The sequence below is a fragment of the Ochotona princeps genome, unplaced genomic scaffold (genome assembly GCF_030435755.1).
Source record: "Ochotona princeps isolate mOchPri1 unplaced genomic scaffold, mOchPri1.hap1 HAP1_SCAFFOLD_1138, whole genome shotgun sequence".
NCBI lineage: Eukaryota > Metazoa > Chordata > Mammalia > Lagomorpha > Ochotonidae > Ochotona > Ochotona princeps.
In genome coordinates this window covers 1-13,214 of record NW_026701531.1, presented here as the reverse complement: position 1 = coordinate 13,214, position 13,214 = coordinate 1, and the positions used below count along the sequence as shown (strand labels likewise).

The 13,214-nt window shown below is 61.6% G+C and overlaps 1 protein-coding gene across 1 annotated transcript; it reads left to right on the top strand.

Moving 5' to 3' along the window:
- Positions 1 to 7,782: 7,782 nt before the first annotated feature.
- LOC131479439 (sphingosine 1-phosphate receptor 5-like) lies at positions 7,783 to 9,606 on the top strand. The gene has a single exon (XM_058659946.1). It carries the CDS (start codon positions 8,002 to 8,004, stop codon positions 9,199 to 9,201), a length of 1,200 nt encoding a protein of 399 aa, XP_058515929.1. The 5' UTR covers positions 7,783 to 8,001; the 3' UTR covers positions 9,202 to 9,606.
- Positions 9,607 to 13,214: the final 3,608 nt, after the last annotated feature.

Genomic DNA, 13,214 nt, shown 5'->3' with positions numbered 1-13,214 from the left:
CAGCTCCAGGGGAATCAGCAGGGATGGCTGGAGGACTCCAGTCCCTGGTCCCCACGCGGGAGACCTGGATGCTGTCTTGGTTTCCTGCTCTGGCCCTCAGCCCTCCAGAGTGAATCAATGGCTGGGACCTCAGTCCCTCCCTCCCTCTCAGAGTGATGACCATATTGGAAACGTGACTCAAGCCACTGGAAACCAATGACCGCATCCCTGTGGGCAAGGTCACGCTCACAGAGAGGGGGTCTTTGGTGTCTCCGTTGTACGGGTGGGGGGATTGAGCACAGAGACGTGGCACGAGCTATCCGGTCACACCTTGTCACACCTTGGAGGTCTCACCTTGCCCTCCCTCCAGCTGTACCCACCCCCCCTTCCTCCTTCACCCTCCACCGACTCAATGCCTGCCCCACTGAGTTGTTTTTTGCTGCTTCAGCCCACAAGTTGACGTCTATGCTGCCTCCAGGTGGTGGCCCGTCTGACTCAGCTATTGTGCCCGCCCGGCCTGTGAAGGTCTCTACATGAGGTGAAAGAGTGGGGGAAGGTGCTGACTCCAAGATTCCGCACCTAGGGCCTGGGAGAGGAGAGGCTGGCGGGGTGCAGGGAGGGGGCGTGGGGGATGGCACCTGGAGAAGCCGCCTGGGGGCCGAGGCACACCTGCACTGTGCCAGAGCCCTCGGCCTTCTTTGGCTTGGAAGAGCACATGCATTTACGGGAGGATGTTAGATTCCAACCTCCTCCGCTGCCCGCTTTCCCAGGCCTGCTGGTGGGGCGAGGGACGGGCGAGCAGGGTGGTCCCTCCCCACCTGCTCTTACCCCACAGTCTCTTCACCTCGCAATGCACGCTGCTGCCATCGGGTGTTCTCCCACAGGTACAAACACAGAGGTGCACACACCCCTGGCTCCAGGCTTCAGATCAGCTCAGCTCCGGCCGCTGTGGGAGAAGGGGAAGCAGCCCATAGAAGATCTCTTTCGGTCTCTCTCTAGTTCTGCCTTTGAAATAAAATAAATCTTAGAAAAACGTAAGCCTGTATCCCACGCCGGGGTTTTGTGTACGACCCTGGCAGCCGTTTCGCTTCATACCCAGCACAAAATCAATCCGTCCAGGTCACCCACGCGGGTGCAGGGTCCCAAGGCTCTGGGCCGTCCTCCACTGCTTTCCCAGGCCACAGGCAGGGAAGTGGGGCAGCGGGGACTTGAACCAGACCCATAAGGAGTGAGGGCACTACTTGCAAAGTGAGGATTTAGCCATTGAATCACCATCCCCTGGGCTCTCTTAAAGTTTTTTATTTGCTTATTTAAGAAAGCAAGCGCTATCATCCTCTGATTCACTCCCCAAACGCCTGTCAGGGCAACAACGGGCTGCGGAATACAGCCAGGAGCCAGGAGCCCAGTCCAGGCCTCCCACACAAGGACTCAAACCACCATTTGCCACCTCCCGGGATTTGCATGAATAGGGAACTGGGATCAGTAGTGGAGCCTGGGCTCGAACTCCCAACATCCCTCCATGGGATGTGGGTGTGTAGCGCCCCCTGGTGTTGGTGTTTCTGTTGGCAGAGCCTTAATGGAGGGAGGGCAGGAGGCAGGGTGCAACCTGGGAGGCACGCAGCCAGGCTTGCCTCGGAGATAACTACATAAACCCAAGAATCCTGCCTCAGGACCGGCTCTAATCACCTCCACCGGCCCGCCGGGCACCTGTTCTATCTCATCACGGCGGTTGATTGGCGCTTCGCTGGAGATGGTGGCAGAGTGCGTGTGTGGACGGGCCCGTTTACACACATACATGTCTATATTTTCTTATCTCTCTAGTCAAAGAAACAGGCATTCATGCTGCTAGTCCCAGTCCAGCCCCACATGGCGGATTGTCACTCCCTTCTCCGAGCAATGATAAGGCCCAGGAATGCAGCCAAGGAAATTATTGTTTACGTCTGTGACAGAAGAGGCACAGACAGAGGGCTTCCACCTGCTGCTTCGCACCGCCAAATGCCGGCAAAGGTCAGAGCTGGGCAAGGTCAAAGTCAGACAGGGAACAGTGCAGGAAACTCAGTCCTGTTTTTATTGGGAAGGCAGAGTTTGGGCCCAGTGCAATGGTTCAGTGGCCAAATCTTCGGCTTGCATGCACCCGTATGGGTGACGGATCATGTCCCAGCTGCCCCATTGCCCACCCAGCTCCCTGCCTGTGGCCTGGGAAAGCAGTGGAGGACGGCCCAAAGCCTTGGGACCCTGCACCGCGTGGGAGACCCGGAAGAGGCTCCTGGCTCCTGGCTTCAGATCGGCTCTGGCCATTGTGATCGCTTGGGGAATCATCGGACAGAAATTCTTTCTTTCTTTTCTTTCCTTCTCTCTGTAAATCTTCCTTTTTTAATACGTAAATAATTCTTAAGAAAAAAAAAGGCAAATTTCACAGAGAGAGGGAGAGACAGAGAGCTCGTCCATCCGCTGATTCACTTTACCAATGGCAACAACGGCTGGAGTTGACCTCACCTGAGGCCAGGAGCCAGGAACTTTCTCTGGGTCTCCCATGTGGCTGTGAGGACGTGGGCCATGCTTGCTCACCCAAGCCATAAACACAGAGCTGAATCTGAAGTGGAGCAACTGGGACTTGAACCGGTGCCTATCTGGGCTGCTGGCACTGCAGGTGGAGGCTTGGCCCAACATGTCATGGCACTGGCCTCAGACCCCTAGTTTATCTTTTTTTTCAATTGATTTTTTTTTATATTGGAAAGTGAGATATACAGAGAGGAGAGACAGCAAAGAAGATCTTCTGTCCACTGATTCACTCTCCAAGTGACCCCAATGGCGGGAGCTGAGCTGATCCGAAACCAGGAGCCAGGAAAATTTTCTGGGTCTCCCACGCGGGTGCAGGGTCCCAAGGCTTTGGGCCGTCCTCCACTGGTTTCCCAGGTCACAGGCAGGGAGCTGGATGGGAAACAGAACTGGCAGAATCAGAACCTGCGCCCAAATGGGATCCCGGGCACATGTCAGGAGAAGACTTTATCCACTAGGCCACCGCACCAGGCCCTCAGGTCCCAGTTTTGAAACAGTTTGGGCTGGCCCAGCAGGGAGAGGTTGGCTACTCCCTCACCCCAGTGTTCCTCCAGGGCTGTGACAGCAAGAAGCTAATGATTCAAGCTGTCACCTGCTGCCCCCCAGGGTCTGCAGGAGCAGGAAGTTGGAGTCAGGCACTCCAGGGGTCTCCACCACTTCCGCTAGCCCCCCGCTGAGCTGAGAAGCAACCAGGGGCCTGGGATTTCTGTTCCCCTAGAGTGAGGAATCTCGCCGACCTGGCTGAACAAGCTTTGGACATGAGCCGCAGGTGGCCCTCCTACAGGAGTCCCCTAAAGCTCCTGTGCTCTTGGCCCACGGGCAGGCTGTCCAGCAAGGGTGCAGGGTGGTTGTGGGGGCCGCAGCAGTCCGTGGGGGTGGGGGAAGGGTGCAGGGTGCTGTGGGGGCCACAGCAGTCAGAGGGGGAGGGAAGAGTGCATGGTGGCTGTGGGGCCGCAGTAGTGGGGGGGGTGAAGGGTGCAGGGTGGCCATGGGGGCCGCAGCCAGTGTGGGGGGGAAGGGTGCAGGGAGGCTGTGGGGGCCGCAGCCAGTGGGGGGAAGGTACAAAGTGGCCATGGGGGCCACAGCCAGTCGGGGGGGAAGGGTGCAGGGTGCTGTGGGGGCCGCAGCCAGTCGGGGGGATGGGTGCAGGTGGAAGGGGCAGGCTTGCTTGAGGAAGCCTTGCCTTTTGCAAAGTGCAGACGGGGCTTTAGCAAAAGTGGGTGCAGACCGGGCGTGGCAGCCCTGTGGGTGAGGGCAGAACCAGCCAGGTAGGTGTGCGAGCCCAGGCTTGCTTCAGGCTGGCAGCTGCCACGGAGCGACCGGATCCTATGGGCTGTGGGTGAGAAGCAGACGGGCCTGGGTGGCGGCTGTGGTGGAGCTGACAGGAGACCACCCAGACCCTTGGCAGGAACACAGGGCTGAGGTAACACTGGCTACCTAAGGTAACATTTATTGAGCTCCCACTGTATACCCCAGCTTGGGATCCATTAAAAAAAATTTATATATTTACTAGAAAGGAAGATTTACAAAGTGAAGGAGAGACAGAAAGATCTTCCATCCGCTGGTTCACTCCCCAAGTGGCCTGAACCAGAAGCCTCTCAGGGTTCCAAGGCTTTGGGCAGTCCTCCACTGCTCTCCCAGGCCAGAGGCAGGGAGCTGGATGGGAAGTGGGGCAGACAGGACTTGAACCTGCATCCCTATGGGATGCAGATGGTGGATCACTGCAGTGTGCTACCTCACTCCCCTCTTGCCTAGATTAACAACCACCCTGGGACTGCAGGTTGTGGGCATTAGCTCTGTTTCGCAGAAGCAGCCTCCCTGGCCCTGGGGTCCAGGCTGAGGCCGGAAGTCTAAAGAGCTTTGTTTACACCTCCTTGGAGCTGTGACTCTAGGGAGGAGAGTACCTGTGGCCAAGTCAGGGGGTGCCACCTGTCACTGGACCTTGGGGAGAAGAACCGGCAGGTCCAGGAGGGAGAGTGACGAGGTGACCAGCTGGAAAGGATGGGTAACCAGGGGTGGGTGCGGAAACTGGTCCCCAAGTCCTAGGGTCTTGAAGTGTGTGAGGGGCTGGGACAGAGAGAGACCACAAGGTGCTTTTTTTTCTTTTTCCCCAAAGACCTCAAGAGCTCCCAGAGGAGGAGGATGGGGGGACAGGGTAGAGTGGGGCGGGGCACAGTGGGGGTGGTGGTTACACAGGGATGCCCAGAGTTGTCTAAGGACTCCTGACCTCTGTCCCCTGGGTTTCCAAGGCTTCATGGGACATCAGAGAACTGGGAAGTGGAGGGTGCTGGGTGGGGGTTCCCTATCAGCCCAGAAGAGCCCCTACCCTGCCCCTCAGAGGCTAGTGGGAGGTGACAGTACCGCCTGGGAGGTGTGAAGGAGCCACCTCCCTACCCCGGGTGCGGCTTCCCCTTTGCCACCGAGGTCATGAGTGGGGTGTCTGCTGGTTCCCACGCTTGGCCCAGCCACGTGGTGTGGTAGCGAAGGAGGAGACATTTAGGCGGCAGGGCTGTGGGGGCACTGGACACTGAAGGGTTAATGCCTCCCACCTTGTGCCTCTCCCCACACCAACCCCCTTCTGGGACTTGAATTGGTCAGAGCCAGGCAGCCAGGCGGAAGGACAAAATCAGCCCTGCCTACCCCAGGGAACTGCGGGGGCGGGAGGCTCAGGGATTCCCAGGGGACTGCTTGGGGCGGGGAGGGGACGGGCCTGAGAGCTGCCCCCTCCACACACACACACACACACACACACACACTCACTCACGCACAGCCTCTGGTCCCTGGAGCACTCCCATGCTGTCCCTCAGTGGTGGGAGTCTAGGACGTGGTGACCACAAGACGCCACCCCCACCCGCACCCGCTCCCAGGCTAAGGGGGTGGGGTGGGGGCTGCGCCTGGCCTGGGAACTCCTGCAAACTGGGGGTTGGGGGAAGAGTTGTGGCGACAGCTGGGGCTGCGTGTTGCAGCAGCCACAGCGACGTGGAAAAGAAACAGACACCCGACGGAGACGCACGGAGGACAGGGAGGAATCCGTCCTTCATTCATCACTCCAACAGACACTTGCCACCCGGCCGTGCCCAGGGCAGACTTCAACTGACATTTGACAGTTTAGGGGTGAGGGAGAGGCAAGGACACACAACAGGAAACACATGAATTGAATCAATCGCATTGTTGGGGAGACGTTGGATGGGGAGATGTGGGGCGGCGGCCCCCCAGGGACCCTGCTTAGGTGGGGGACAGAAAAGTTGCCACCGGAGTCCTGCCCCTCCACTTCTCCCCACGCCTGGGGTAGTAGCGCAGAGATGGGGAGCCCAGACCCATCTGCTGGAGCCAGGGTGTGGGGGCCGCGGACGGGGACCCAGGCGACCTCCGCCCACGGTCTTAATTTGAGTTGCTCGGGTCCCCTGGTGGAAGGGGCATCCTTAGAGGGGGACAGCGTTAAGGGGACTCCCCTGGCCGACTGGAGGCAAATGGGGAGGAGGCGGTGCTTAGAAATTGGAGGATGGACACGAGCCCGTGCTGGCCGTGGGAAGTCGCTGAGGCTGCCACTGCCCCCTACGGAAGGGCCCTCCCACTCGCTCTCCCCTAGGGTCTCCCAGCCAGACGGCGCGTCCCTAGCAGGGCAGCCAGGCTCTCTCGCAAGGGGGAACTCGAGGGCGCGCCGGTGCCAGTCGCCGCCGCCGGGACGCTCTCCGGTGCTGCGGCGGGTGGCACAGGCTGGCAGCCGCGGGCTCAGTGCCCGGGCCCCAAAGGCCGGGAAGGAGGGGGCGGCGATCGTCCCTGCGGACCCGACAGCCCGCCCCGACCACGCCCCCGGGAGCCGGGTCCGCTCGCTCGCTCCAGGCGCGCGGGACTGCCGGGCGCGCACGACCAGGGCGCAGGGTGAGTGTTAACAGCCCTGGGTCCTGGGGGGCGCCGGGCTCGGTCTGGTCTGGAGAGGGTGCCTTAGTCACTTTCTGGGGTTGGAATCAAAGGGTACAGCTTCTCTTACTGTAGTTCCCGATCCTTTCCCGGGAATCCCTCTCCTCCCGGCCATGCTCTCTCAGCTTCCTGGCAGGGCTGCTGCAAGTTTCTTACCAGGCAAGCTGGGACAGGGGTTTGGAGCAGAGGCCGTGCCTCTCTGTGCTGGGGCCGCATCAGAGAGGGATAAACCAGTGCCCTCTTTCTAGTGTGGCTCAGTGAGCAGCCCCTTCCTGCCTCTGTCTTCCTGTGTGCCTGGTCCGTGTATGTGTGTGTGTGTGTGTGTGTGTGTGGTGGGCAGGTGTAACAGACCTCTGGGAGGTGTTTTCCTTGCTGCACGGCCTCGCCAGACCTCGGCTTTCCCATCCGCAGAGTGGGAGTTCATGGGCAACTGGGTAAGCATCTCCCCTTGGCTCTGCCTAGCATGGGAGCCTGGAAACCCTCACCACACAGCCTGCTTCCTTTGAGTCTCGGTTTACCCCCTCCGTGGATTGGGACTAGAGCATGAAAGAGTCCAGTGGCCCCAATGGGATGCGAAGTGTCATTGTAGTTTAAGGACACGCGTGTCCGTGTCCCCCCTCCCCCCAGAGCCTGTCTGTGCCTGGTGGATGCCCCATGGCTGCCTTCAGGCTCTGCCTAAGTGAGATGAGTGGATTGCAGCCGCTTGCTGGTGGTGTGCACCCAGAAGATGGGCTTTGGGTAGGGAAAGCTTCCAGTGTGTGTGTGGGGGGGTGGGTGGGTGTGTGTGAGGCCCTGGGCCCTCAGGCTGAAGGTGGGTCATGGTTATGAAATTGTGGCCTGCACCACTGGGATGTGTGTGTGTGCGGAGAAGCCCCTGTGTGTGACTGGGTTTTGACCCCTGTGTGGCTCTGCCTGTACCATGCTGTGTTTGTGCAACCGTATTTCTGCTTTCTGTGATGGGGTGTGACCGCGCATGCCTCCCACCCTTTGCTCTGGGTGTTCCTGAATGCGTAGACTTGTGTGTGTGTGTGTGGAAGGGGGGGGACATGCCTTTATATGACTTTGAGAGGCGCGCGCGCGCGAGAGAGAGAGATTCCCAATGTTGGCTTGCTTTCCCAGAACTGGTTGGAGCCAGGAGCAGGTAAGTTCTTGCAGGTCTCCCGGGTGGGCGGCAGGGTCCCAGGGCCTGGAGCCATCCGCCTCTGAGGACAGACCACTTTAGCAGGCAGTGGGGAAGCAGGAACTCCCCCAGCCGCCCCAGCCACCCGGCCGGAGGCTCACAGGCCCGGCTGTGGCTGAAGGCGCCTCTGGGCAGCCCTGATTGTAGGTGTTGTAAGGGGCCCTTGTTTGTGGAACCGGGTGTCACCCTTTGCCCTCTGGAGATTGTGTGCGTGTGTTTCCCCGGACACCCTCCCCCTCTCATTTGCGCACTGGACACCCATAGGTTCCCATCTCCGTAGGGCCGCCAGCAGCGGTGGGTGGAGGGTGGCCGCCCTGACCCCACGCCCTTTGGCCTTTTCGCAGCCCGGGGGCGGCTGCCCCATGGAGCCCAGCCTGCTGCGCCCCGCACCGGTGAGCGAAGTCATTGTGCTGCATTACAACTACACGGGCAAGCTCCGCGGGGCGCGCTACCAGCCCGGCGCCGGCCTGCGCGCGGACGCCGCCGTCTGCCTGGCCGTGTGCGCCTTCATCGTGCTGGAGAACCTGGCCGTGCTCTTCGTGCTCGCGCGCCACCCGCGCTTTCACGCGCCCATGTTCCTGCTCCTGGGCAGCCTCACGCTGTCCGACCTGCTGGCCGGCGCCGCCTACGCCACCAACATCCTGCTCTCCGGGCCGCTCACGCTGCGACTGTCGCCGGCGCTCTGGTTCGCCCGCGAGGGAGGCGTCTTCGTGGCGCTCGGCGCCTCGGTGCTCAGTCTCTTGGCCATCGCGCTGGAGCGCCACCTCACCATGGCGCGCCGGGGTCCCGCGCCCGCCGCCAGTCGGGGACGCACGCTGGCGCTGGCGGGGGCCGCCTGGGGCGTGTCGCTGCTCCTCGGGCTGTTGCCCGCGCTGGGCTGGAACTGCCTGGGTCGCCTGGACGCCTGCTCCACGGTCCTGCCGCTCTACGCTAAGGCCTACGTGCTCTTCTGCGTGCTGGTCTTCCTGGGTATCCTGGCCACCATCTGTGCGCTCTACGCGCGCATCTACTGCCAGGTGCGCGCCAACGCCAGGCGCCTGCGGGCGCGGCCCAGGGCTGGCCGGGGGACGTCGAGCCGCGCACGACGGACGCCACGCTCCCTGGCGTTGCTGCGCACGCTCAGCGTAGTGCTCCTGGCCTTCGTGGCGTGTTGGGGTCCTCTCTTCCTGCTGTTGTTGCTGGACGTGGCGTGCCCCGCGCGGGCCTGTCCTCTGCTCCTGCAGGCCGATCCCTTCCTGGGCTTGGCCATGGCCAACTCGCTCCTCAACCCCGTCATCTACACGCTCACCAACCGCGACCTGCGCCACGCGCTCCTGCGACTCGTCTGCTGCGGCCGCCGGCCCTGCGGTCGGGGCCAGCCAGGCTCACAGCAGTCCCCGAGCGCGACTGGGCCTTCGCGCGGCCTGGGCCGCTGCCTGCCCCTGGGCCTGGACATCAGCTCCAGCCGCTCGGAGCGCTCGTCGCCGCAGCAGCTGGATGGACTGGATACCAGCGGCTCCACCGGCAGCCCCAGCGCACCTGTGGCCACAGGGAGACTGGTACCCAAACTTGCTGCTGACTGAGATGTTGGCCTGGCATCCTTGCTGCAAGTACTGTTCCGCACATTGTATTTGTTTTTTGGAAAGGCGGTGTGACAAGAGGCCAGGAAAAGTGCCAGCCACAGGGGTCTCCCAGTCACTGGTTGGCTCCTTAAACCTCTAAGGTGGCCCAGCACGGACACCGGGAGCCAACGGGGCAAACACTCAGTTGCTTGTGCCAACACATGCTGTCTGCCTGGGCCGAAAGCCGGATGGCCCCTTAGGAGCTGCTCTAAGGGGCATCTCAACCCCTGCTCCCCTCTTTGCAAGCAGCACAATGTGTAGGCGACAGGGCGGGCACGGTGGAGGCAGGGAAGATGCCAAGGGGAGGACCGGAACTGCCTGGGTATTGATACCAAAATCCCGCAACAGAGAAGAGACGCAACAAGTCCCCAGGCGCTTGTGAAACAGAGCGTTCTGACGTGGGGACACAGACACCAAAGCAGTTACCAAAGGATGGAGAGGAAATGCCTCGCCTCCACCCCCCCCCCCCGCACCCCACCCTCCGTGTGTCCCCGCACAGGCCGTCAAGGCTGCGCCTGGCTCTTACCCTCGCCACAACCCCTCTTCCCACTGGATCTGGCAGCTCCCTGCATCCACTCCTTCCTCTCCCAAGTTTGCATTCCTGCCTGGTGGGCGACACCAGGGCCCCCTGCCTGTGCCCTTTTAGGGCTGCAGGCACGCTGGCCAGGGCGCGCTCTTGACCCGTGCCAGGCAGAGCTGGTCCTGGGGGCGTCCGGCTTCCTATGCAGACTGCAGGGCCGCCACCTTCCGGGAGGACGTGGAACTGCAGGTGGCCGCTGACCCAGCCTGGGGGACCTGTGTCCATCTGGTGTCCGGAGGGTGGGGGGCGGGAACCAACCCAACACGATCCATCAGTCTGGGGTCACTCTCTGGAATGGACCAGATTCCCTGGCATTCCTGCCCAGGCACCCCCACTCCGGGGTCCTCAAATCTTCCAGGAAAACAGGAGGGATCTCTTACCCCATAATAGGCTTGGTTATTTAGTGATGTGAGGCGAGATAAGGATTCGATTTTTCGCAGAAATCAAAAGGTACTCGGTGAGGGCGGGCTCCTAATTGTTGGTTCTCTGGGTTTGAATGCTGCTATAACCTGACTGTAGCATGCGGTACCCTGCCAGGCAACAGGTCAGGAATCAAATACTTGGGTCGCTGTCAGCCACTCAAGGGAGGAGAACTGCTCGGTGTTCTGGCTGCTGGCTGTGGCCTGGCACAGTCCCGGCTGATGCAGCCACTTGGGGGAGTGAATCCATGCATAGAACATCTCTTATCCCTCGCAGTCTCCTCCCCTCCCTCCCGGGACCCTGACTGCCTTCTCTTCCCAGCATTCTGCCTTTCAAAAACAAACAAAACAAAACAAAACAAATTGCTGGTTCCAAACCCGGCTGCTCCACTTCCAGCTTGGCTCCCTGCTCATGGCCTGGGAAAGCAAGCAATGGATGACGAGCCCAGTGCCTGAGCATGTACCACTGCCGCGGGAGACCCCGGTGCAGCTCCACGCTCCTGCCTCGGCCTGGCCCACTCACAGCTCCTGTGGGCATCTGGGAAATGGACCAGCAGATGAAGATCTTGCTCTGCCACTCCCACTTTGCCTTTCAAAGAAATTTTTAAAGTCTAGAGAGCTGGCACAATGGCTCCATTGGCTAACCTTCCCCTTGCAAGCATAGGCATACCATATAGCAACTTGGTTCGAGTCCCGGCTGCTCCACTTCCACCCAGCTCCCTGCCTGTGGCCTGGGAAAGCAGTGGAGGACAGCCCAAGGCCTTGAGACCCTGCACCCACGTGTGGGAGACCTGGCTCCCCTCTGGCAGTGGACGGAGCGAGCTCTCGGGTGGCCATCATTGATGCCAATCAAAGTGTTTGACATGATTGGTTAGTTTATTCGGGAGACCAATACAGCGGGGGGCAAACGAGAACTCCCATGGTCTGGCTGCCTCCTCAGATGCCCACATCACCGGCATGGGGCCTGGCTGGAGCTGGAAGCTGGCCAGGCCTCCCAAGCCCAGGACTTGCACAGTGGCAGGAAGCCACACTCAGAGACGCAGCCAGGCATGGCCAAGGCCGCACTTGACCTGAACATATCCCTGGTAAATTATGATTTTATTTTAAAAGGTTTTATTTATTCAGGCCTGGTGCAATGACTGCTAACACCAGGATCCCATATGGGCGCTGGTTCTAATCCCGGCTGTCCCACTTCCCATCCAGCTCCCTGCTTGTGGCTTTGGAGGGCAGTTGAGGACGGCCCAAAGCCTTGGGATCCTGGAGGTTCCTGGCTTCCGGCTTGGGATTGGTTCAGCTCCGACCGCTGCGGTCACTTGGGGAGTGAATCATTGGGCGGAAGATCTTCCTCTCTGTCTCTCCTCCTCTCTGTATACCTGACTTTGCAATGAAAATAAATTAATCTTTAATAATAATAATAATAAAAGATCTACAGCAAGCGTGGCGAATCCTAATTGCCTTCTGTTCACCCCGGCATGGAACAGGATGGAAACAGGCTGAAGGAGGTGAGAGCTGTGAGCTCAGAGCTAGCCAGAGGTGGGCCGAGGGTTCGAATCCCTGCAGGTGTGCAGAGACAACAGGAACCCAGCTAAGGTGTCCTTTCCTAGCTGCGCCCAGCAGGCCTGCACGGTGCCCAGTAGCCCTCGCCATAAAACCTGGCAGAGGAAAGACAGTGCAAGGAAAGAGGTTCCCAGCTGTGCCTGCACCCTCACTCGAAGCCCCGTTCCTCGCCAAGGCGCGCGGGAAGGGCGGAGAATCGCCCGGCCTTCCCCGCCCCCCCCCCCCCCGCATCCTTCCCCGGGTGTCCAGGAGGCTGCCCCCTCCCCTACACCCAACGGCTGCGATCCCACAGACCCACGCCCCAGCACCCGCACACGGCGGGAGCGCCCGTGGGGTTCCGAAGAAGCCAAGGTTCGGGCACCCCACCCCACCGTACCCCGGAAGCGCAGCGCGCGGGTGGCACCCACCGTGCCCCGCGTCCTGGGCATCTCCACTCGCCCTGTGGGACGCAGGTGAGTGAAACGGGTGGTGGCCGTGCCCGGGTGAGTGGGCAGGTGCGCACGGGGCCTCCTCGAGCGGACTCTCACCCCCCCCCACCCCCACGAAGCACGCGGGCGCAAGGCGATTTCCCGCGGCCCGCATAGCTAGTCTGTGGTCCTCGCTGCCTGGAGACCGCGGGCGGGGCCCCGGCGCTGTCCCCAGCCCGAGGCCAAGTGGCCTCCGAGACTCTTATTCTGACAGGCCCGGCGGCGCGCTCTGCTTAGTCATGGTGACCTACGCGCGCTCCGCGCCTCCCCTTCCCCTCCCCCGCCGGCGCGCAGCGATGGAGGCGCCCGGGCTCGGGCGGCGGAGGCGGAGCCCGAGCGCGACCATGGCGGGGTGAGTGAGGCGGCCTGTGCCGGTGCTGCCGGACACCCGTGGGCCTCGCGCGCCTCGGAGATCGTGTCCCGGGGGGCCGGGGAACTGGGGCGCCGCGCCCGACCTCTCTACGGCTCCGTGGAGCTGGCCCAGGAAGGCGCGGCCCCTGCGGGTAGATCTATGATGATGGTTATTTTTGGTTTCCACTCGCGGGGTGGCCCGGAAAAGGCACGGACGTTTGCAGGGAGACCCAAGCAAGGGAGGGTGGGGATCCCGAGGCGTTGGCGGGGGCTTGGTGCGCGCGTTGGGGTTTGGCTGTCCAGAGGCCGCCGCGGGGTCACTTCCTTCTCCAGGCCTGGCTCGGGCGGCTCTGGCGGGGCATGCGCAGTGCCCCCCTCCCTTGTTGCTTCGCGGCGGGGGAGGGAAGTGCTGGGTGTCCAGGGGCGCCGTTGACCGATTGGCCAAAGATCGAGAGAGGCAAGCCCCGGGGCCTCACCCGGGAGAGGGGGCCAAGTGGCGCGCTGGGCCCGGTGAAGGACGGCGCACGGGTTGGCACTGTGGTGGAGTGGGCAGCCGGCCAGCCAGCGGGCTTACTGGATCCTTGTGCAGTGCCAGGCCGT

Coding starts and splice junctions, on each gene's coding strand:
- LOC131479439 (XM_058659946.1), top strand. CDS start 8,002: ATGGAGCCCAGCCTGCTGCGCCCCGCACCGGTGAGCGAAGTCATTGTG.